The 23,348-nt window shown below is 57.5% G+C and overlaps 2 protein-coding genes across 2 annotated transcripts in view; both read left to right on the top strand.

Moving 5' to 3' along the window:
• The window catches only part of LOC142047016 (receptor-type tyrosine-protein phosphatase delta-like), a 5,785-nt gene extending 4,696 nt beyond the window's left edge, over window positions 1–1,089 (top strand). Inside the window, exon 6 of the mRNA XM_075067461.1 lies at window positions 1,016–1,089. Coding sequence (XP_074923562.1) covers window positions 1,016–1,089 — 74 coding nt within the window. The remainder of the gene's footprint in view (window positions 1–1,015) is intronic.
• Window positions 1–23,348, top strand: part of LOC116828827 (receptor-type tyrosine-protein phosphatase U-like) — a 59,972-nt gene that overhangs the window by 12,422 nt on the left and 24,202 nt on the right. The window contains exons 3-9 of the mRNA XM_075066809.1: window positions 2,767–2,924; window positions 3,003–3,138; window positions 3,869–4,018; window positions 18,697–18,796; window positions 19,323–19,402; window positions 19,987–20,121; window positions 21,837–21,962. Coding sequence (XP_074922910.1) covers window positions 2,767–2,924; window positions 3,003–3,138; window positions 3,869–4,018; window positions 18,697–18,796; window positions 19,323–19,402; window positions 19,987–20,121; window positions 21,837–21,962 — 885 coding nt within the window. The remainder of the gene's footprint in view (window positions 1–2,766; window positions 2,925–3,002; window positions 3,139–3,868; window positions 4,019–18,696; window positions 18,797–19,322; window positions 19,403–19,986; window positions 20,122–21,836; window positions 21,963–23,348) is intronic.

The following is a 23,348-nucleotide window of genomic DNA, read 5'->3' as shown; positions in this document are numbered from 1 at the left end:
GAGTGATTAAGAACTGGTTCAGAGGCAAGCAATAGCGCCCTGAACCTACCCCAGAGAAGAGAAAGCGCGAGACCCAGCAGAACATTACCGGCAATTTGCCACACTTACTTGCTAGACACTACAGCTGTGTCATCATCAATAAACTCGCACGCTGACACATTGTAATAAGGTACAAAGACGTACTTGAAGAGCTCGTCAGGGTCCGTCACTATACTGGTGTTAGTCAAATTTGTTCACTGACCAAATTTTCCCCACAAGGAATTTAAAAACCAGTTTTGAGATTTGCCTTTTTGCAGAGATTACCTTTATCTTGTTTAGACACAGACACATGCCTTCTCTTTCACGGTAACTCGTCTATACACCACTGAGGGAACCCAGAGACCCTTTGTTTCTGTCTCAGGTGTGTCTTAATGTAGTCCGAAAACAGGGCATCTAAAGAGTGGTTAAAATGCCAGACTTCATAAATCTCAGCAATTCTGTACCCTTTGTCTAAAGCCTCCACCAAGTCCCTGTTAAAGCCCTCTCCTCCTGACTGTGCGTGCAGGGGTCCTTTTGTTTTGTTTCTGCACAAAGGGAACATTGGTTTACCACTGACTCTGCATGGTAATACGGGGAAATACAGACCTCTTGGAGGGTACACTTTAACCTTGGCCATGCTAAAGTACTGACTGATATCCCAAAACCCTCGTACATGATAACAAGGTGCCCTACAGGATAATGTTTAGTCTTGTTAACAAAAAGGTAGAGGCTGGTAAAATCATAGTAATGAACCTGTCCCTGGGCTGCGGTTTGTAATAAAGGCAGATGGCATTTGTTCTACCACTGTAAAGGGCATCTCTAGGAACCAAAGGCTGTGGCAGCTTTTTTTCTCATAATAATTGGGTGGAGGATTTTTTGTTAGCTAGCATAGCCTGCCATTCGTGTTCCCACATGGTCCTTACCTCAAACCCCTGGTTTTTTTTTTTTGGTTTTTTTTTTTTTTTTTTTTTCGTTCTCCTCATCTCGTGTCCACCAGCCTTCGTTCCTCCAGCGGTCTTCACTTTCAGCTCCAGCTCTAGTTTCCGGCAGCTCCTCAAGGGAGGAACTTGACGGGGTCCTCCCTGTGGCTGACTGGGGAGTCGGGTCTGACACCTCCCGGTCGCTCACAGCTGCCCCCCAACCACGGCTACGCTGGCTCACTGGGCACCCCGGGAGGCCCCCCTGGGGTCTGAGCCTGTCTCAGACTGGTATTCCTCTAGCAAGCTGAGCATATCAGCCGCTCCTTAGGGAAGCCTCCCACACCAGCCCCCCTCCCTGCCACAGCGTGCCAGGTCGTCTCTAAACGGAGCTGGTTAATAGGCCATTTCCAGGCTGGTTACGTTCATACCAGCTCGTTCTAGGTGGGCCACTCATGCAAAGCGCCTGCGCCCCGCAGCCAAACATCTACAGGGTGCATCCACGAACGCATCCTCTGGCTACAGCGTTGTCACGGACTCACAGATCGTGCCCACACTTGGCCCTGTGCGGTCCGTGGGGGGTGCGCCTTTCAGTGGCAGCCCTTCTCGGGGCCCTCCTCTCTCGGGTCAGGCCCCTCCCTCCTGGAGCGCACCTCTCTGGAAGCCTTAAGCAGCGTCTGTCTCTGCCGTGGGCCTCCGGAGTCCACGCACTCTGGACCCCCTGGGCCTCTTCACGGCCCAAAGGGGCTGATGCAGCCCTGTTCTCTGGACGCAAAGCGACTGTCAGCCAGCATAAAACAGGAGGGTTTATTGAGAGTTGAACACAGCACAGGAAACCTCAGGGCCTCACAACATAACAGCACATCCCAGGGCTCTTCAACAATAACAGCCACATCCCAGTCTCCCCTGCATCCAGGTGGCCGCTCTTGCCTGCTTCCCCTCGCCAGCCCGAGCCCCTCTTGCCCAGGCTGGGTCTCTGATATCCCCGCCTCAAGCCCCGCTCAGTCCATCCTGTCTTCTCTCCAGGTAAACAAAGTCGTAAACAGGAAGGCCGAGTCCCTCTCTTGCAGCTCTCCTCTGGCTGAATCCGGCTGGTGAGGTCCACCGGGGTCCTTCTCTCTGGCAGCCTTGTCCTCCACTGGCCGCAAACCGCTGGTGTGTATCCGGGCTGGGGCGTCCCTTCCAGGTCCTCTGTAACAACAAAACTCCCTTCTCCCTCACCTTGTTTAAACGCAGTAACACCACAGGTACATTGAATCCACCCCCTGTGCATGCAAACCTGGAAAAGACAAAAAACCAGCCCAAGAAAACCCCCACTTCGTCACAACGTGACTCTCAGCCAGCCAGTAAAACAGAGGTTTATTCGATGACAGGAACAGGGTCTAAAACAGAGCTTGTAGGTTCAGAGAATGGGATCCCTCAGCCAGGTCCATTCTGAGGGGCAGTGAGCCAGACCCCCAAACCTGCCCTTACTCCTTGTCTCCAGCCAGGTCCAGACTGAAAATCCCTCCAGCTCTTCATCTCTGCTCAGTCCCTTTCCCGGTCCAGGTCATCACCGGACCAATTTGTCTCCAACACCTTCAGCTGGCACCTTTGCAGAGGAGGGGCCCAGGCCATCAGTTGCTAGGAGACACTGTCAGGGATCTAAGTGCACTGGCCCTTTGCTCTGCTAGATACTTAAGAACTGCCATGGGGACACTGAGGCACCAACACAGTATTCAGAGAAAACATTAAGAACATTCCTAGTTTGTCACACTGGTGCTGGAGGGAGTTCTGAGTGCCGGGATCCCCTGCTCAATTCCCCCACATCTCCTGTCTTCCCTCTCCTCAGACCGGTTCTCCTCTCCCGAGACACATACAGCAGTTTCACTACCTGCTGTGGCCAGACCATGGGGTCCCCAGCAACGCGGCCCGGCTCCTGCAGCTGGTGGAGATGGTGAATGACAGGGCGTCGGAGGCGCTTGCTGGCCCCGTGCTCGTGCACTGCAGGTACTGGACAGAAAGGGCTGGGGGTGGGGGACAGGCCCAAGGCCCAACGAGCACCTCACTCCCTTTCCATGTCCCCAGTGCAGGGATCGGCCGCACAGGCACCTTCATCGCCCTGGACATCCTCCTGAAGATGGCGCGAGCTGAGGGCAGCGTGGATGTTTTCCGCTGTGTGCAGAGGCTGCGGGAGCAGCGGGTCAGCATGGTGCAGACGAAGGTGAGGAGCTGAGCTGGGTTCCCAGGTGGTTGCTGCCCGCCCGGCCCATAGTGCCCAATTCAAAGGGCAGGTACTTTCAGGGTACCACCCCCCGACTGCTGACCTCAGCTCCTGGGTCCCAGAGTCAGGCCGGTTACTCCGCTCCCAAGGGACTTTCCGCATGGATTTGGCCCTGCAAGGCCAGCCCGGCCATGTGGCATGTGACCCAGCTGCAGGGAGCCAGCACTGAAGCTGCCCAGAGACTAGATTTTGGGATGTTGTCTCTGAGGGGAGGTCTGAGTCCCGCAGGTGCTGGCAGAACCCCCATGCTGGGATCTGAGAGCATCCTGGACAGATGCCCGGCTCCCAATGTGCCTGCAGGAAACTGCTCACCAGGCTGGGCTAGAGGGGCCTGCACCTGGGGCAGGATCCTGGGGGATTGTCTCCTTCTTCTGGAGCATGAGGATGAGCATGTCCCACGGGTCACAGGAGGCTTGGCTCTGCTGGTTCGGCTCCCTGGAGAGGGGGTGGCTGCAGATGGGGCTCCCCCCAGGAGAAATGTGCCAGAAGTCTGTTCCGTTGGCGTGAGAGTGCCTGGTGTAGGGCTGGGTCTCCAGCCTGCCCTCAGGGTGCAGTTGATGGCACATGGTACCTGGGCTCCCCCCAGCACTTGGCATCACCTTCTGGCCCAGTGCGCTGGCCCCCTGCTGCAGGCTGGGCTCTGGGCTGACTCCTGTGTTCCCCTCCCCAGGAGCAGTACATCTTCCTCTACGAGGCGCTGCTGGAGGGGCTGTTGTGCGGGAACACCGGGGTCCTGGCGGACAGTGTCCCCACCCACATCAGCCGCCTGCGCCAGCCTGATGCCCAGTCGCAGAGCAACGGGTTCTCGCGGGAGTTCAAGGTACCTGTGGGTGGAACTACGGGGCTGTCCCAGGAGCTGGGACTCTCTTCTCCCCTGGGCCAGGAAACCAGGGGGCTAGGAACCAGGTCATGGGACCGTTTCAGGTGCTCCGTTTCATCTGGGAGCAGTGTTGCCCGGGCAGTGGTGATGTGTCGTGCTCAGTGTGCTCTGGGAGCACCATTTCCCAGGACATGAGGCCATGTCAGGTTCACTATGTCATCTGGGAGCACCATTTCCCAGGCTATGGAGATGTGTCAGATGCTCCGTATCATCTGTGAGCAGCGTTTCTCAGGACATTGTGACATGTCAGGTGGTCAGTGTCATCTGGGAGCAGCGCTTTCTGGGTTGTGGGAATGTGTCAGGTCCTCTGAGTCATCTGGGAGGAGCGTTTCTCAGGACGTAGTTGTCATGGAGTGTGGGTGAGTCCGGCCCTGCACCCCTCTTCCTGGAACCCACAGTGACTCTCAGCCAGCCAGTAAAACAGAAGGTTTATTGGACACAGGAACGCAGGTTACAGCAGAGCTTGTATGCACAGCCAGGACCCCTCACTCGAGTCCTTCTGGGGGTTCAGGGTGCTTGGATCCCAGCTAGGATACCCTGAATTCCGCCCACACAGCCCCAAACCCAAACTGAAAAACCCTTTCCCTTCCTTTGTCCTCCTTCCCGGGCAAAGGTGTTGACCTTTCCTCCTCCCTTACCTAGCTCAGGTTACAGGCTCCGGTATCGTCCATCCCCTAAAGTCCTCCCCTGCTGTCACGGAGTCCCGGGCGATGCTCTGGAACTGCTCCCCTAAGCCAGTCAGGACTTTGGGGAGCCTCCTCTCCCTTGGAGCAGACTTGTTCAGGGCAAGAAGCTCACACGTCTTCACCTCCTGGGTCTCTCCTTGGAGCATTCAGCATCCTCTGCCCCTCCGTGCGCTTCCCACAGCGAGCCCACCCAGGCGGGGTCCTGGGGAAGCCACAGGGTTCTGTCACCCCCACTTTGCAGTCAGACGTGACTTCAGCCAGCAAAACAGAGGTTTATTCGATGACAGGAACAGAGTCTAAAACAGAGCTTGTAGATACAGCGAAACCAGACCCCTCGGCCGGGTCCATTCTGGGGGGCAGTGAGCCAGACCCCTAGGTCCCTTCACTCCTAGTCCCCCGCCAGCTCCAGACTAACCCCCCTCCAGCCCCTCCTCTCTGCTCAGCTCCTTTCCCGGGCCAGGAGGTCACCTGATCCCTTTGTCTCCAACACTTTCAGTTGGCACCTTTGCAGAGGAAATGCCATCAGTTTCTAGGAGACAGAGTGCCCGGCATTTAGGTGCACTGGCCCCTTCCTCTGTAGCAATCACACACCCTTATCCCACCACCTAAATGCTTAAGAACTGCATAGGGGACACTGAGGCACCAACACAGTGTTCAGAGCAAACATTAAGAACAGTCCCAGTTCGTCACATCTGGGGATGTGTCAGGTCCTCTGAGTCGTCTCGGAGCACCGTTTCGCAGGACATGGGAACGTGTCAGGTGCTCGGTGTCATCTGAGAGCACCGTTTCTCAGGCTTTGGGGACGTGTCTCGTACTCGCTATGGTCTGGGATCACCGTTTCCCGGGCGCTGGGGATATGTCATGTCCTTTGTGTCGTCTGGGAGCAGCATTTGGTAGGCTGTGGGGACGTGTCAGGTACTCAATGTCATCTGGAAGCAGCGTCTCCTGGTTGCTTAGTGGAAATGTCAGGTGCTACATGTTGACTGGGAGCAGTGTTTCTCAGGACGTTGTGATGTGTCTGGTATTCTCTCTCATCTGGGAGCACCGTTTCCCAGGCCGTGGGGACGTGTCGTGCTCCGTTTCATCTGGGCACAGCGTTTCCCGTTACGTGGGGACATGTCAGGTGGTCGTTCTCGCCTGGGAGCAGCATTTTCCAAACTGTGGGGGTGTGTCAGGTGGTCGGTGTCATCTGGGAGCAGAGCTTTCCGGATTGTGGGGACGTGTTAGGTCCTCCGAGTCGTCTGGGAGCAGCGCGTCTCAGGACATGGTGATGTGTCAGGTGGTCTGTGTCATCTGGGAGCAGTGTTTCCCAGGCTGTGGGGACGTGTCAAATCCTCCTTGTTGTCCGGGAGAAATGTTTTTTAGACTCTGGGTGTCACAGAGTGTGGGGGAGTCCGGTCCTGCACCCCGCTATCTGGAACCACAGTGACTCTCAACCAGCCAGTAAAACAGAAGGTTTGCTGGACAACAGGAATGCAGGTTACAACAGAGCTTGGAGGCCCAGCCAGGACCCCTCAATTGAGTCCTTCTGGGGGTTCAGGGTGTTTGGATCCCAGCTTAGGATTCCCTGAATTCCAACCACCCAGCCCAAAACCGAAACTGAACTGAACTAGTCCTCCAGCCGGCCCCTTCCTTTGTCCAGCTTCCCCGGCAAAGGTGTTGACACCCTCCCCCCTACCTGGCTCTGGTTACAGGCTTAGATCCTGTCTCTCACCTAAAGTCCTCCCTGGCTCTCCCATCCCCCACACAGACAGCCCTTACTCCATCACATCTCTCCCCCCTTCGAGACTGAACTGAGCGGGGTCACTCTGCCCAGAGACCTGGGGAAGTTCAGGGCCCCCTCTCCGGGACAACGCGTCCGCTATCAGGTTGGCACTTCCCTTCACATGGACCACGTCCATGTCATAGTCCTGCAGGAGCAGGCTCCACCTTCAGGAGCTTGGCGTTGGCTCCTTTCATCTGGTGCAGCCAGGTCAGGGGAGAGTGGTCGGTGTACACGGGTGAAGTGTCCCAAAGAGATATGGCTCTAGCTTCTTAAGGGCCCACACCATGGCCAGGCATTCCTTCTCGATGGCCGCGTAGTTTTGCTCCCGGGGTAGCAACTTCTTGCTCAGGTACACGATGGGGTGTCTCTCCCCTTTTCATCCTCCTGCATTAACACCGCCCCAGTCCCATGTCTGAGGCGTCGGTGAACACCATAAGGGTTAGTCAAAATCTGGGTTGCCAGAACTGGGCCCACTAACCAGAGCCTCCTTCAGCGCCCGGAAAGCCTCCTGGCACTGCTCGGTCCAGACCACCTTGTCTGGCTTCCCCTTTTTGCACAGTTCAGTGATGGGGGCTGGCTATGGCACTAAAGTGGGGCACGAACCTTCGATAGTACCCCGCCATCCATAAGGCCTGGACCTGCTTTTTGGTTTGGGGAGCAGGCCAGTCTCTGATCACCTCCACCTTGGCTGGTTCCGGCTTCAGGCAGCCGCTCCCACCCGATGGCCCAGGTAAGATACTTCAGCCATCCCCACCTTGCACTTCTCAGCCTTTACGGTTAACCCAGCCTCCCGGAGTCGGTCCAGCACTTGTGTAACCTGGACACGTGGTCCTCCCAGGTCTGGCTGAAGACACAGATGTCGTCAATATACGCCACGGCAAAACTCTCCATCCCCCTCAGTAGCTGATCCACCAGGCGCTGGAAGGTGGCCGGCAGCTCCCTTGAGGCCAAAGGGCAGGGTCAGAACCTTTGTTAACCCTTTACAGGTAAAAGAAACATTAACCCTTAGCTATTTATTTATGACAACTTGCCAGTAGCCCTTTGTAAGATCCATGGTGGTGAGGTACCAAGCGCCTCCCAGCTTGTCTAGGAGCTCGTCAGGCCTGGGCATGGGGTAGGCATCAGATACGGTGATGGCATTGAGCTTTCGATAGTCCACACAGAACCAGATTGACCCATCCTTTTTGGGGACCAGTACAACTGGCGAGGCCCAACGGCTGGAGGACGGCTGGATCACCCCCAAAGCCAGCGTGTCCCTGACCTCTCTTTCTAGGTCCTGGGCAGTTTTCCCGGTGACTCGAAAAGGGGAGGAGCATCTTATAGGGGGATGTGACCCGGTCTCCACCCGGTGGACAATCAAATTAGTGCGTCCAGGCTGGTTGGAAAACAGCTGTCGGTACAGATGCAGTACCCCTCTGATCTCAGCGTGCTGGGCCAGGGCCAGCTGATCAGAGAGGGGAATCGCCTCCAGGAGGGAACCAGCTTTTGTCCCAGGGAATAGATCCACTAAAGAGTCATCTCCCTGTTCCTCCCAGTGTCCACACACGGCCAACACCACATTTCCCCGGTCATAGTATGGCTTCATCATATTCACATGGTACACCCGGCAATGATGAGCCCGGTTAAACAGCTCCACCACATAGTTTACCTCATTTAGTTGCTTGACCACCTTGAAGGGCCCTTCCCAGGCAGCCTGGAGTTTGTTTTTCCTCATGGTGATGAGAACCATCACTTGATCCTTGGTGGCGAAGGCGCGAGCCCGTGCCGTGCGGTCATACCAGATCTTCTGCATCCTCTGGACTCGGGCCATATTCTCCCTGGCCAGGCCCATGAGCTCGGCAAGTCTTTCCCGGAAGGTCAGGACATACTCCACCACTGACTCTCAATCAGGAGCGGCCTTCCCCTCCCATTCGTCTCTCATCAGGTCCAGGGGGCCCCTTACCTGCCTTCCGTATAACAGTTCAAAAGGCGAAAACCCTGTAGATTCCTGGGGTACCTCCCTGTACGCGAACAGCAGGTGAGGTAAGTACTTGTCCCAGTCCTGCGGGTGCTGGTTCATAAATGTTTTTAGCATCATCTTCAGCATCCTGTTGAACCTTTCCACCAGCCCATTGGTGAGGCCCATATGCTGAGGCCCAGTTGTGCCAGACCCCACATTTTTCCCACAAGCACCGGAGCAGGGTCGACATGAAGTTGTACCCCTGGTCCATTAAGACTTCCTTGGGGAACCCCACCTGGCTTAAAATTGTCAGCAGCACATCTGCCACGGTGTCTGCTTTGATAGAGGACAAGGCCACCGCCTCGGGGTAGCGAGTGGCGAAATCCACCACCACCAGGATGTATTTCTTCCCCGACCGTGTCGCCTTGCTGAGAGGTCCCACTATGTCCATGGCCACCTTCTGGAAAGGTTCTTCTATGATGGGCAAAGGCCTCAAGGCCACTTTCCCCTTGTCCCGGGCCTTCCCCACCCTCTGGCAGGGGTCACAGGATTGGCAGTACTGTCGGACCTGGGTAAAGACCCCAGGCCAGTAAAAGTTCTGTAGCAGCCTCTGCCTGGTGCCGGATTCCCTGGTGTCCTGCGAGAGGGATGTCATGGGCCAGGTACAGCAGCTTGTGGCGAAACTTCTGGGGAACCACCAGCTGCCTCCTGATCCCCCATGACTCTACCTCCCCTGGGGGAGCCCATTCTCGGTACAGGAACCCCTTCTCCCACAGGAACCTCTCCTTGCAACCTCTCCTCAGGGTCTGTTCCGCACTAAGGTCAGCCCGGTCCCTGGGCTTCCGCAAGGAGGGATCTTTCTGCAACTCCGCCTGGAACTCAGCAGCTGGGACAGGGATGGGGACCTGCTGTCTCTCGTCGGCTGGGTGTGAGGCCGCAGCCTCTTTGAGCTGTGTCCCTGGGCGTTCCCTCCCCACTAGGTTAGGGTCCTGCACCTCGGGCAGAGTACCTTTCCCGTTGTCAGGGCGCAGTGCCCTGTGCCAGCTCTGACTACAGGTCACGATCAGGGCACCCCGGGCGTTGCTTGGCCAGACCTCCAGGTCCGCCCCCATTAACACTTCCGTGGGCAAATATGGGTGTACCCCCACTTGCCCCTCGCCACGGGCACCTTGAATGGGGTCCCTCCCACACCCATCAGGGTCAAGTAGGTGTCGGGCACCATCCGATCTGAGGCCATCACCTCAGGCCGGGCCAGCGTCACTTCTGCACCTGTGTCCCAGTATCCAGTGACCTTCCTCCCATCCACCTCCAGGGGAACAAGGCACTCTCTCCGGAGGGGCAGCTCCACACCCACCCTGGAAACCAAAAACTCGGAGCCTGGAGCATCCAGCCCCCCAGAGGAGCTGACCTGGGGACCTCCTCCCTCCTTCACAGGTGATATGCGGCCAGCCCCCTTTTCCTGAATGCTGCCCCTCATCCAGCTGGGTCTCTACCAAGTTAACCCGGTGTGGGGTCGGTCTGCTCAGTCTGTCCTTGAGCCTGGGGCACTGGGACTGTATATGGCCCCTCTGGCCACATTGATAGCAGCTCATGTCCCGTCGGTCCCCTCGAACCGATCAGTTGTCCCTGACGCTGGGCGTTCCCCTTGGGAGAGGGTTCTCCCTATTCCCCCTTTGGGAGGTCCCAGGATGACTCTCTCTCTGCATTGCAGTGGGCCTGTTCCTTTGGGACTCCTCCCTGCCACCCCCCGACCGGCTCTTCACAAACTCATCAGCCAGCCGCCCTGCATGTCGCGGCTTCTCTGGCTTTTGGTCCCTCAGTCACAGCCTCAGGTTGGATGGGCACCGCTCATACAGTTGCTCTGGTACCAGCAGTTTAACCAGGTCCCCCTTTGTCTGGGCCCCATCTGCTCACTTGCTGGTGTATCCCTCCATGCGGACGACTAGTTGCAGATATGAGACCTCAGGGGTTTTACGCTGACTCCGGAACCTTTCCCGGCACATCTCAGGAGTCAGCCCAAACTCGCGCAGCAGGGCCTGCTTGAATGGTTCGTAGTTCCCTTTCTCCTCCTCTCCCAGCTGGCGGTACAATGCCACGGCCTTGGGGTCCAGTAAGGGGGTGAGAACCCGGAGCCTGTCCTGCAGGATCCTAGCCTGGTGCCACGCTTCAAGGCCATCTTCAAAGCATCCAGGAAATCATCCATGTCCCTTCTCCCATCGCTTACGCTGGGCAGGATGCATTATCCCAAGCTCGCCGCGCAGTCCCTGGGCCCCCCCATTCACCTCCTCCGCAGCCGTGGGGCGCTGCTGCCCTGAGCCTTCCAGTTCCAGCTCATGATATGCTTCCTCTCCCTTTCGCCTCCGGTACGTAGTTCTCGCTAGTCTCTCCATGATCCTCCAGCTTGCCTTGATTTGTTCTCTCATCCCTTCGCGCTTGTGCTCCACGGATAGTGCCAGCGTCACACAGGAAGTGATACCTGCTGAGGGGGTGAGCTTTGCTGGGAGGGTCTCTGCTGGCGGGGGGGTCACAGGGGTGCCATCGGCAATTTGCTGGGTTCAACCCTCCTGTCCCATAGGCATAGGTAATGTATATGTATTGGGTCTTGGAGACCCTCAGCCGCCAGCTGGCCCTCCAGTGGAGGACAGACACTTGGTGCCGCGCTGAATATGGCCAGGCTAGCTTCCCTCGAGCAGGGATCACGTTCATTCAAGCGGTACTCCTCCTCCAGTGGCATCAGCTGGTCTTTGGTGAGCCCCCCCCTGCGCCAGCCCCGCTTCCTGGCTTGCACAGCTCCACCAGGTCGCACTTAAGCTGCTTGGCATAAACATCCAGGGCCTTTGGCACTATCAATTTAGGCAGCTTCTAGGCAATCGCTAGGGCGCCAGAATAATTGGTGGGCGGCATTTTGGCGAGGAGCGGCAGTGGTGGAGCTGCAGCAGTCGTGCCTGCGGAGGGTCCGCTGTCGGCGCAGCTCAGGTGGAAGCATGCCGTAGTTGTGCCTGCAGACGGGTCGGCTCCTCGCGCTGCTCCAGTGGACAGCCCGCAGGCATTGGACTGTGGCGCAGCTCCACCGGGGCTGCGGGATCCAGTGCGTGGGGCGGCAAAATTGCCGTCCGCCTAGGGCGTCTCAAACCCCTAGCGCCGTCCTGCATACATCTTCCTGCTGGCCACTCACAGGCCGGGGTGTTCGCGTGCTCCCTCACGCGTTTCCCAGGTGGACCCCTAGTGCACCAGTCGCTTCTTGAGGTCACCACCTCATCTTGCCAGGGTCCGAGCTGGCCAGACTCCTCCACCCCTGGGACCGCTCGCCTGCAATTCCCGCTGGGGGACCCTGTACTGGCAAAGTCCTTCTCACGTGGGCCCACACTCCCATGGGGTTAATCACCCCTTCTGTTTTACTTGCCCCCAGTCACTTACTGGCGGAAGCGCTGTCCACGGGTGCAGTATATCCCACCTCTGCCACCATGTTGGTCACGAGACTGGGGGGAGTCGTCCTGGCACCCTCTTTCCTGGGACTCACAAGTGACTCTCAGTCGCAGCCGTTAAAACAGAAGGTTTATTGGACAACAGGAATGCAGGTTACAGCAGAGCTTGGAGGCCCAACCAGGACCCCTCAATCGAGTCCTTCTGGGGGTTCAGGGTGTTTGGATCCCAGCTTAGGATTCCCTGAATTCCAACCACCCAGCCCAAAACTGAAACTGAACTGAACTAGTCCTCCAGCCGGCCCCTTCCTTTGTCCAGCTTCCCCGGCAAAGGTGCTGACCTCCTCCCCACTACCTGGCTCCGGTTACAGGTTAGATCCTGTCCCTCACCTAAAGACATCTCCGGCTCTCCCATCCCCCACACAGATAGTCCCTACTCCATAACAGTGGGGACGTCTCAGGTGGTCGGTGTCGTCTGGGAGAAGTGTTTTCCAGGCTGTAGGGACGTCTAAGGTGTTCAGTGTCATCGAGGAGCAACGTTTCCTAGGCCGTGGGGATGTGTCAGGTCCTCCGTGTTGTCTGGGAGCACCGTTTCTCAGAATGTGGTGAAGTGTCAGGTACTCGGTGTTGTGTGGGAGCAGCGTTTCGCAGGCTGTGGTTTGTGTCAGGTGCTCTGTTTCATCTGGGAGCAGCGTTTCCCGGGCACTGGTGATGTGTCAGGTGCTCAGTGTGGTCTGGGCACCGTGAGGCCCTGTCAGGTTCACTGTGTCATCTGGGAGCACCATTTCCCGAGCTGTGGGGTTGTGTCAGATGCTCTGTGTCATCTGTGAGCACCATTTCTCAGGATGTGGTGATGTGCAAGGTACTCGGTGTCGTCTGTGAGCAGCGTTGCTCAGGACATTATGACATGTCAGGTACTCGGTGTCCTCTGGGAGCACCGTTTCCCAGGTCGTGGGGACGTGTCAGGTGGTCGGTGTCGCCTGGGAGCAGCGTTTTCCAGACTGTGGGTACGTGTCATGTGTTCGATGTCATCTGGGAGCAGTGTTTTCCAGGCTGTGGGTACGTGTCAGGTACTCAGTGTCGTCTGTGAGCAGCATTTCCCGGGTCGTGGGGACATGTCAAGTCCTCCTTGTTGTCTGGGAGCAGCATTTCCCAGACTGTGGGGACGTGTCAGGTGGTCAGTGTCGTCTGGAAGCACCCTGTCCCGGGAGGTGAGGCCGTGACAGTGTCACTGTGTCGTCTGGGAGCACCGTTTCCCGGGCTCTGGGGATGTGTCAGATGCTCTGTGTCATCTGTGAGCAGCATTTCTCAGGACATTGTGACGTGTCAGGTACTTAGTGTTGTCTGGGAGCACCGTTTCCCAGGACGTGGGAATGTGTCAGGTTCTTCTTGTCGTCTGGGAGCAGCGTTTCCTTGGCCGTGGAACATGTCAGGTGCTCGGTGTCATCTGAGAGCAACGTTTACCAGGCTGTGGGGACGTGTCAAGTCCTCCTTGTCGTCTAGGAGCAGCGTTTTCCTGACCGTGGGTACGTGTTTTCTAGACTGTGATGACGTGTCAGGTGGTCAGTGTCATCTGGGAGCAGCGTTTTCCATACTGTGGTGACGTGACAGGTACACCGTGTCGTGTGAGAGCACCGTTTCCCAGGCTGTGGGAACATGTCAAGTCCTCCTTGTCGTCTGGGAGCAGCGTTTTCCTGACCGTGGGTATGTGTTAGGTGCTCCGTTTCATCTGTGAGCAGCGTTTCCCGGGCAGTGGTGATGTGTCAGGTGCTCAGCGTGGCCTGGGAGCACTGTTTCCCGGGAAGTGAGGCTGTGTCAGGTTCACTGTGTCATCTGGGAGCACCATTTCCCGGGCTGTGGGGATGTGTCAGATGCTCTGTGTCATCTGTGAGCAGCGTTTCTCAGGACGTGGTGACGTGTTAGGTACTCGGTGTCATCTGGGAGCAACATTTCTCAGGACGTGGGGATATGTCAGGTGCTCCGTGTCATCTGGGAGCAGCGTTTCCCAGGCTGTTGGGACGTGTCAAGTCCTCCTTGTCATCTGGGAGCAACGTTTTCTGTACTGTGGGTACGTGTCAGGTTTCCGGTGTCGTCTGGGAGCAGCATTTGTCTGGACATTGTGATGTGTCAGGTACTAGGCGTCGTCTGGGAGCAGCGTTTTCCAGGTCGTGGGGATGTGTCAGGTCTTCCGAGTCATCTGGGAGCAGTTTCGCAGGACGTAGGAACGTGTCAGGTGCTCAGTGTCGTCTGGGAGCAGCGTTTCCTAGGCCGTGGGAATGTGTCAGGTGCTCAGTGTCATCTGAGAGCACCGTTTGCCAGGCTGTGGGGACGTGTCAGGTACTCGGTGTCATCTGGGAGCAGCGTTTCCTGGTTGCTTAGTGGAAATGTCAGGTGCTACGTGTCGACTGGGAGCAGTGTTTCTCAGGACGTTGTGACGTGTCTGGTACTCTGTGTCATCTGAGAGCACCGTTTCCTAGACCGTGGGGATGTGTCATGTGCTCCGTTTCATCTGGGCACAGCGTTTCCCGTTACGTGGGGAGGTGTCAGGTGGTCGTTCTCGCCTGGGAGCAGCGTTTTCCAAACTGTGGGGATGTGTCAGGTGCTCGGTGTCGTCTGATAGCAGAGTTTTCCGGGTCGTTGGGACGTGTCAGGTCCTCCGACCCGTCTGGGAGCAGTGTTTTTCAAGATGCGGTGACGTGTCAGGTGATTGGTGCTGTCTGGGAGCAGAGTTTACTGGGTTGTTGGGATGTGTCAGGTGCTCCGTTTCATCTGGGAGCAGCGTTTCCCAGGCTGTGGGGACGTGTCAAATCCTCCTTGTCATCTGGGAGAAGTGTTTTCTAGACTGTGGGGACATGTCAGATAGTCAGTGTCATCTGGGAGCAGAGTTTTCCAGCCTGTGGGGACGTCTAAGGTGCTCGGTGTCGTCGAGGACCAACGCTTCCTAGGCCGTGGGGACGTCTCTGGTACTCGTTGTGGTATGGGAGCAGCTTTTTGCAGTCCGTGGTGACGTGTCAGGTCGTCCGTGTCGTCTGGGAGCACCATTTCTCAGAATGAGGTGAGGTGTCAGGTACTCAGTGTCGTGCAGGAGCACCGTTTCCCAGGACGTGGGGATGTGCTCGGTGTCGTCTGTGAGCAGCGTTTTCCGGGCAGTGGTGACATGTGAGGTGCTCAGTGTGGTATGGGAGCAGCGTTTCCCAGGACATGGGGATGTGTCAGGTGCTCGGTGTTGTCTGGGAGCAGCGTTTCCGAGGCTGTGGAGACGTGTCAAGTCCTCTTTGTCATCTGGGAACAGTGTTTTCTATACTGTGGGGATATGTCAGGTGTGACGTTATTGATATAAACTGGGACCATATAGAACATGGGTTGCAACCAAGGTTCTGTAGTGGCACCAAATCCTATGTAAAGGGGGGTCATATAAGGTGTCTAAGACCAGGTTACGGGTTACTGGTTAGGATTATGCTGTCTGTATGTCTGTATCATTTTTGTAGTTGAAGTTATGAATATTGGCTGTATACTGTCTGTATTCAAACTTATGCTGTGTTACTTGGAAAGATTCCCAGACAAGTTGGTGTCAGCTCAGCTTTACCTGCTTGATGGCCCTATTAAAGGACCATTAGCTACACAACTGACCCATTGGAGAGGAGGCCAGATACGCCTTGTGACTGCAGCCAGGGTGTGCAGAAACATGGCCCAATTGACTGGCAGACTCCATTTTGCTGGTAACTTTCCAACAGTAAGAAACAAAGAAGTGTCCTTACATACCTGGCAAAAGACCTATATAAGGCGGAGCCTCATCTCCATCTTGTCTTCAATCCTGCTTTTACCTCTGGAGGGCTTTGCTACAGGCTGAAGCTCTTGCACAAGAGACTGATGACGCGCATCCCAGCTTGGGATGTTCCTCACATGAGACTTGACTTAAACATGCCAGTTTATTCCATCACTGCTACAAGCCTGAAGCTAAGAACTTGGTATTGCCATTACTGAGGGATGTAATTGATTCCATTTAACCAATTTCAGTCTGCATCTGCTATCTTTTTCCTTGAAGAATAAACCTTTAGATTTTATAGATCTAAAGGATTGGCAGAGCGTAGAATTTTGTGGGGTAAGAATCTGAGGTGTATATTGACCTGGGTCTGGGCCTTGATCCTTTGGATGCGAGAGAAACCTTTTTCTTTTTACTGGGGTGTTGGTTTTCATAACCATTCATCCCCAGGACGTGTGGGAACTGGTGTGATAACTGGGAGAGCTGGAGTGTCTAAAAGAAATTGCTTGTGTGACTTTGTGGTTAGCCAGTGGGGTGAAACCGAAGTCCTTTTTGTCTGGCTGGTTTTGGTTTGCGCTTAGAGGTGGAAAAACCCCAGCCTTGGGCTGTGACTGCCCTGTTTGAGCAATTGGGTGCCTGATTTGGCACTCTCAGTTGGGTCCCGCCAGAACCGCATCGTCCAACGGAGCTGCACCTGATTCTTTGTCCTCAACACTTTTCATTTGCAGCCTTTGCAGGGGGAGGGCCCAGGCCATCAGTTGCCTAGGAGAAGAGTACCAGGCATTTAGATGTAGCCGCCCTTTGCTCTGCAGCAATCACACACCCTTATCCCACCACCTAGATACTTAAGAACTGCCTAGGGGACACTGAGGCACCAACACAGTATTCAGAGAAAACATTAAGAACATTCCCAGTTCACCACAGTTGGTTAGAGGAAATTTCAGGTGCTACGTGTCGTCTGGGAGCAGCATTTCTCAGGACGTGCTGACGTGTCACATGCTCTGAGTCGTCTGGGAACATTTCCTAGGACTGGGAACGTGTCAGGTGCTCGGTGTCATCTGGGAGCAGCATTTCCCGGGCCGTGGGGACATGTCAGGTCCTCCACGTCATGTGGGAGCAGCGTTTCTCAGGCTGTGTGGACGTCTAAAGTACTCTGTGTCATCTGGGAGCAACGTTTGTCAGGCTGTGGGGACGTGTCTGGTACTCGGTGTCGTCTGGGTGCAGCATTTCCCAGACTGTGTGGATGAGTCAAGTGGTCGGTGTGATCTGGTAGCACCGTTTCCCATAGGCTGTGGGTACATGTCAGGTGCTATGTATCGTCTAAGAGCAGCGTTTCTCAGGATGTGCTGACGTGTCAGGTGGTCGGTGTCATCTGAGAGCAGTGTTTCCCAGGACGTGGGGATGTGCCTGGTACTTGGTTTTTTTCTGCGAGCAGCATTTCTCAGGCTGTGGTGACATGTCAGGTCCTCTGTGTCATCTCGGAACAGCGTTTCCCGAGCCCTGGAGACGTCTAAGGTGCTTGGTGTCGCCTGGGAGCAACGTTTTCCAGGCCGTGGTGACGTGTCAGATCCTCCGTGTTATCTGGGAGCAGCGTTTCTCAGGACTTGGTGACGTGTCAGGTGCTTGGTGTCGTCTGGGAGCACAGTTGCGCAGGCCGTGGGGACATGTCAGCTGCTCCATTTCATCTGGGAGCAGCGTTTCTCAGGACGTGGTGATGTGTCAGGTACTCGGTGTCATCTGGGAGCAGCGTTTCCGGGCCGTGGGGACGTGTCAGCTCCTCTGTGTCATGTGGGAGCAGCGTTTCCCAAGCTTTGTGGACGTCTAAGGTGCTCGGTGTTGTCTGGAAGCACCATTTTCTAGGCTGTGGGGAAGTATCAGGTCCTTCATGTCATCTGGGAGCAGAGTTTTCCAGACTGTGGGGACATGTCCGGGGGTCGGTGTGGTCCGATAGCACCGTTTTCTAGGTTGTGGGGACGTGTCAGGTAGTCAGTGTTATCTGGGAGCAGCGTTTCCCGGGCTGTGGGAACGTGTCAGGTCATCTGTGTCATCTGGGAGCAGCATTTCCCGGGTGGTGTGGACGTATCAGGTGCTGCATGTCGTCTGGGAGCAGCATTACCCAGACTGTGGTGATGTGTCAGGTCCTCTGTATCGTCTGGGAGCAGTGTTTCCTGGGCCATGGTGACGTCTACGGTGCTTCGTGTCATCTGGGAGCAACATTTCCTAGGTCGGGGGGACGTGTCTGGTACTTGGTGTCGTCTGGGAGCACCGTTTTCTAGGCTGTGGGGATGTGTCAGGTCGTCTGTGTCATCTGGGAGCAGCCTTTCCCGGGCACTGGGGATGTATGAGGTGCTGCGTGTTATCTGGGAACAGCATTTCTCATACTCTAGGGACGAGTCAGGTGGTTGGTGTCATCTGGGAGCAGCAAACCGCGGGGACGTGTCAGGTGGTCGGTGTCATCTGGGAGCAGCGTTTCTCAGGACTTGGTGACATGTCTGGTGCTCCGTTTCATCTGGGAGCAACGCTTCCTAGGCTGTGGTTGTGACGAACTGGGACTGTTCTTACTGTGGGCTGTGAATGCTGAGTGGGGGGTGTTGGCCTGGGAGGACGATCTGCACTGGGGGATGGGAGACTGGCCGTGGTGACGTCTCAGATGCTCAATATCGTCTGGGAGCAGCGTTTCCCAGACTGTGGGGACGTGTCAGGTGCTCAGTGTCCCAGGCTGTTGTTTGTTACACAGACCCTGCAATGGGATTGGCGCTGACCCGCCCTTCACTTCTCTGGGCTGCCTGGGGGCAGCTGTGTGCAGTGAGGAGCGGCCGCTCTGCCAGCCCCTCTCCAGAGGTGTTGAATAGCAGAGTCCCCCTCACGCTTGCTGCCCCATGGGGCCCCGCCCCTGGAATCCCAGGTGGGATCCGCTCTGTGGCATGAGCCCCGGGGCAGCTGAGGTGCGGCCAGGCGCCGGGCCGTGGGTGCTATAGGGTCTGGGTTGGGAGCAGGGAACCGCGGCTGGGAGCTGACTCCGCTGCACCCTCCCGTCCTGCAGGCCTTGCAGAAGTTTTCCGAACTCTTCCAGCTCTCCCCGTGCGAGGAGGCCCAGCAGCCCAGCAACCAGCCCAAGAACCGCAAGCCGACCATCCTGCCAGGTACCACGGTGGGGCTGGGCCTAGCCTGGGGCGAGTGGGTGGGCACCATGGCCCAGGAGTGCTCAGGGACCTGGCTTTCCTGAGGACCTGGCAGGGCTCTATGGAGACTCGCTGCCCAGGGAGTGCCCTGCGTCTCAGCCCTCCCTGCCCCTGTCACTGGCTGGAGAGCTCCCAGCCAGTGCTCCACCAAGGGCCCTGGGCCCTGGCCCAGAGGGGTTTTATACTCTGTCCAAATCCCTCTGTCCTTCTGTGTTCATGGCCCAGCCCCACCTGGCATCCACCAGCTGGTACCCCTGCCCCGTGCCGCCAGTCCCCCACCCACGCATGGTGTAAGAGGCGAGCGCTGAGCGCTGGGACACCAGAAACTGAAGGGGTCTGCTCCCCACAGCTCCGCTGGGCCAGGCCAGGCACAGACGCTGTGAGCATGGGGGGCTGGGTGCTTTACATGGTGCTTCTCGGCCCAGACTGGGGGCTCCTGCCCGTGTGAGGAGTGTGACACGACCTCTCTCCTTCCATCCCCTCCCAGCGGATTGCAACCGCCCCATCCTGATGTCCTCGCTGAAGGCGGACGGCTCGCCTGGCTACATCAACGCGGTGTTTGTGGGGGTATGGCTCCGTCTGTCCCAAACGTGGGTGCGAGCAGCGAGCCCAGGACCTCCCAGCCCCAGCCCTTGTGTCTCTGCCAGAGCATCATCTGCTGCTGTTGGCAGTGCCCAGCGATGGGGCTGCCGAGCACCAGGCTTCCCTGGGGATCCTCAGACAGGGGGCCTCGGCACCAGGAGATGGTCCCTGAGAATCAGCATCAGTCCCCTCCTCCCCAGCCCAGCTGTGCCGCATCGCCTCCCCCCTAGTCCAGCTGTGCTTCATCCTCCACTTTGCCCTTGGTTTGCTGGAGTGAGTCCTGTCGCTGTGTCTGGGCTGGGGACCCTGGCGGCTCTGGCTGGGGGCCAGAGGGACCCAGAGCCTGAAGTTGGGCTGGTACCTTGGGCTGGGGGGAGATGCTCCGGGGCAGTATCTCAGCCCGTGTGTTGCTAGGTATGAGTCACGCTTCCGCTCGTCAGAGCCCCGACTGCTTCCCGCCATGGCAGGGCTGGCGCCAGCAGCATGGCTGGCAGGGTGAAGGCTCTGGGTGGTGCCCGAGGCAGGGGCACTGGCTGGTGGCTTCCACCGGGTCGGGCTGTCTCTTGCAGACATACGTGGAAGAAGACAACGTCATTGTCACCCAGCTGCCACTCAGGGAGACGCTGGTGGATTTCTGGGCCCTGCTCTGGGACTACACCTGCACCATGCTGGTCATGCTGAACCGCCTCGAGGAGCTGGACCAGGTCAGCCCTACGCCATCTTCCCTGCACACCCGGGGCCTCCCCCAGCTCTGCCAGCCCTGGGGCATGAGCAGCTCACTGAGGCGCGGGGTGGCCAGCTGAGAGCTCGGAGCACCAACGGAGGGTGGAGGGGGCTGATCCGAGCAGCTTAGTGGCTGGAGCTTGAAGGAGAACCCCCACCTCCCCTCCACACCACAGTGACGGGGTTTCCCTCCCTGCCATGGGGCTGTCTGCCCATGCTGTAACCCCTGAGCTGCCTTTCTCACTCCCGGGGGCACAGATCCTCTGGCAGAGCCGCCCAGCCAGGCAGGCAGTGGAGGGTCCTAGGGATGCCTGGGAGCCTCTGGGAGGACAGGTGCATTCGTGTGTGGAGTGGGGTTGGGGATGGGGGATGGTGTCTGTCTGTCTGTGGGGCTTTGCTGCTTACTCCCCTCTCACCATCACACACTGGGACCCTCCACAGAGAGACTGGGGCTACGCCATGTGTCCGTGCGTGTCGGGCGACTGCAGCCTCCCAGTTCAGGGGGGCGCTGTGCCATCTCCCGCTCTGCTCCCCCTACCGGCAGGGTGCCTGGCATGGAGCTGCGAACTGGGCACCCCTGTCCTAGCAGTGGCAGCCCAGGCTCCCCCACCCCATCCATCGCCTGTGCTGCAGCTCCCTGGCACTGCCTCCCCGCTGCTCTGTGTACCTGAGCCCCTCCCGGCTCACCCAGAGCGTCTGCCAGGCCCCAGCCCTGAGCGGAGCTGCGTGGTCCCAGCCTGTGGAGTGGGACCCCGGGGCTGGCTGAGACACAGGAGGTGCAGGCCTGGGGGTGCACAGCTTGGCCAGATTGCTGGGGATGCAGTTGCACGTGTGGGCCCTGGCGCCAGTGGTTCCCGTAGCAGTATGAGTGTATATGCGTGCGGACACCAGGTGCCTGTGCCCTGTCTCTGGCCAGGCTGCTGTGTATGCACGCGTGGGGGGGGCTGCTTTGTACATCATAACACTCAGGGCCGGCTGTAAGCAGATTCCCCCGATGTCCCGCAATCGGGCCATGCGCCTTAGGCATCTTTTACATTTTTTTTCAACTCACCCGGCGGCGGGGGTTGGGGGGTGGGTGGTCCGCTCCGGGGCTTCGGCAGCATTTTGGCCCGGGGGGCGGGGGGGCGGTCCGTTCCGGGGCTTCAGCAGCATTTCAGCAGCGGGGGGGTCCTTCGGTGCCACAGAAGACCTGGAGTGGACCCCCCCCCAAAGTGCTGCCAAAGCCCCAGACCACTGCCAGGTATGCAAATTGGGTCCCACCCTTCATAAAGCCCGCCCTGAGAACACTGCTATGAACGCTTCCCCTGTGCTGGCGTTAGGCCTGTGTCTGTGCGTGTGCAGAGTCCGTGCGTGCCCTGTGGGCACATATCTGTGAGCAGGCCCGTGTGTAGGGGTTTGAGCGTTTCCCGTGTGCAGGTCTTAGGCATGTGGCCGTGTGTGCCGGTTCTGTGTGTGCCCTGTGAGCACACGTCTGTGAGCAGGCCCATTTGTGGGGTCTGAGCATTTCCCGTGTGCAGGTGTTAGGCCTGTGACTGTGTGTGCCGGTTCTGTGTGTGCCTTGTGAGCACACGTCTGTGAGAAGGCCTGTGTATGGGGTCTGAGCAATTCCCGTGTGCTGGTGTTAGGCGTGTGTGCCAGTTCCCTGTGTGCCCTGTGAGCACACGTGTGTAAGCAGGTCCATGTGTTCACTCCCCAGACATACCCGGCCTTCTGGCCTGCGCATGGAGAGGCATCTTACGGCCGTTTCCACGTCGAGCTGATCTCGGAGGAGCCGGGAGCTGGCTTCACCATCCGCACACTCGCTGTAACCAATAGGCAACAGGTAGGCGCTGCCCCAGAGTGGGGGGCCTGGGATGGTCTTGGGTCTTCCTCTGAGGTGTCACGGAGTCCCTGGGCGATGCTCTGGAATGGCTCTCCACAAAGCCAGGCTGGACTTTGGGGAGCCTCCTCTCCCTTGGAGCAGACTGTCTTCAGGGCAAGAAGCTCACACGGCTTCACTTCCTGGGTCTCTCCTTGGAGCATTCAGCATCCTCTGCCCCTCCGTGTGCTTCCCACAGCGAGTTTGCCCAGGCGGGGTCCTGGGGAAGCCACAGGGTCCTGCCCCCCCAACTTTGCAGTCAGACGTGACTCTCAGCCAGCCAGTAAAGCAGAGGTTTATTCGATGACAAGAACAGGCGTCTACAAACAGAGCTTGGAGTACAGAGACACCGGACCCTCGCCGAGTCATTCTGGGGGGCAGTGAGCCAGAACCCCCACATCTGCACTCACTCCTCGTCCCAGGCCAGCCCAAGACTAACAACCCCCTCCGTCCCCTCCTCTCTGCTCGCCCCTCCCCGGGCAGCGAGATACCTGATCCCTTGTCTCCAACACCTTCAGCTGGCACCTTTGCAGGGAGGGGCCAGGCATCGTGCTAGGACACAGAGGCCAGGCATTAGGTGCAGCGCCCTGCCTTGCGCACAATCACACAACCTTATTCGGCACCATAGATACTGTAAGAAACTGCATGGGGACACACTGAGGCACCAACACCGGCTTGCATAGAAAAATTAAGAAACGTTCCCAGTTCGTCACATGAGGTCAGCCTCAGGCCCTGCCCCCAGGAGAGCCTGTGGTGGCCCAGCAGGGCAGGGCCATCCTTAGGATTTACGGGGGCCTAGGCAGATTATTAAACTGGTGCCCTATGCCCGACGGCAGCCCGAGGTCGCAACCCGCAGCAGAAGTGGAGTGTTGGGAGGAAGAAGTATAGATAACAAACATACCGGCCCGCCTCACATGGTGGCAGAGTCACTGTTCCCGCAGACACCCTGTACCTTATCCCTCACAGCAGATGACGTGCAGAAGGTACTAATTAAAGCACTAAACTTGGGAATAAAAAATGTCAGTCACTCAGCGTCACGAGAGTTGGAGAGTCCGGGTCTCGCACTCTTCTGGACTCACAGTGACTCTTCATCCACCAATAAAAAGAAGGTTTTTGGACAACAGAACGCAGGCTAAGCAGAGCTTGTAGGCACAACCAGGACCCCTCAGTCTGGTTCTTCTGGGGATTCAGGGTGCTTGGATCAGTTTGGGATCCTGAATTCATCCCCAGCCAAAACCAAACTGAACAGATCCTCTCTTGCAGGCTTCTCTCCCTTTTTCCACGTTCCTAGCCAAAGGTGTTTTAACTCCTCTCCCCTATGGTCAGGTTAACAGGCCGGTCTTTCCCTCC

Source organism: Chelonoidis abingdonii, chromosome 6 (assembly GCF_003597395.2).
Source record: "Chelonoidis abingdonii isolate Lonesome George chromosome 6, CheloAbing_2.0, whole genome shotgun sequence".
In the NCBI taxonomy this organism is placed as follows: domain Eukaryota; kingdom Metazoa; phylum Chordata; order Testudines; family Testudinidae; genus Chelonoidis; species Chelonoidis abingdonii.
This window is presented reverse-complemented; position numbering and strand designations above follow the sequence as displayed.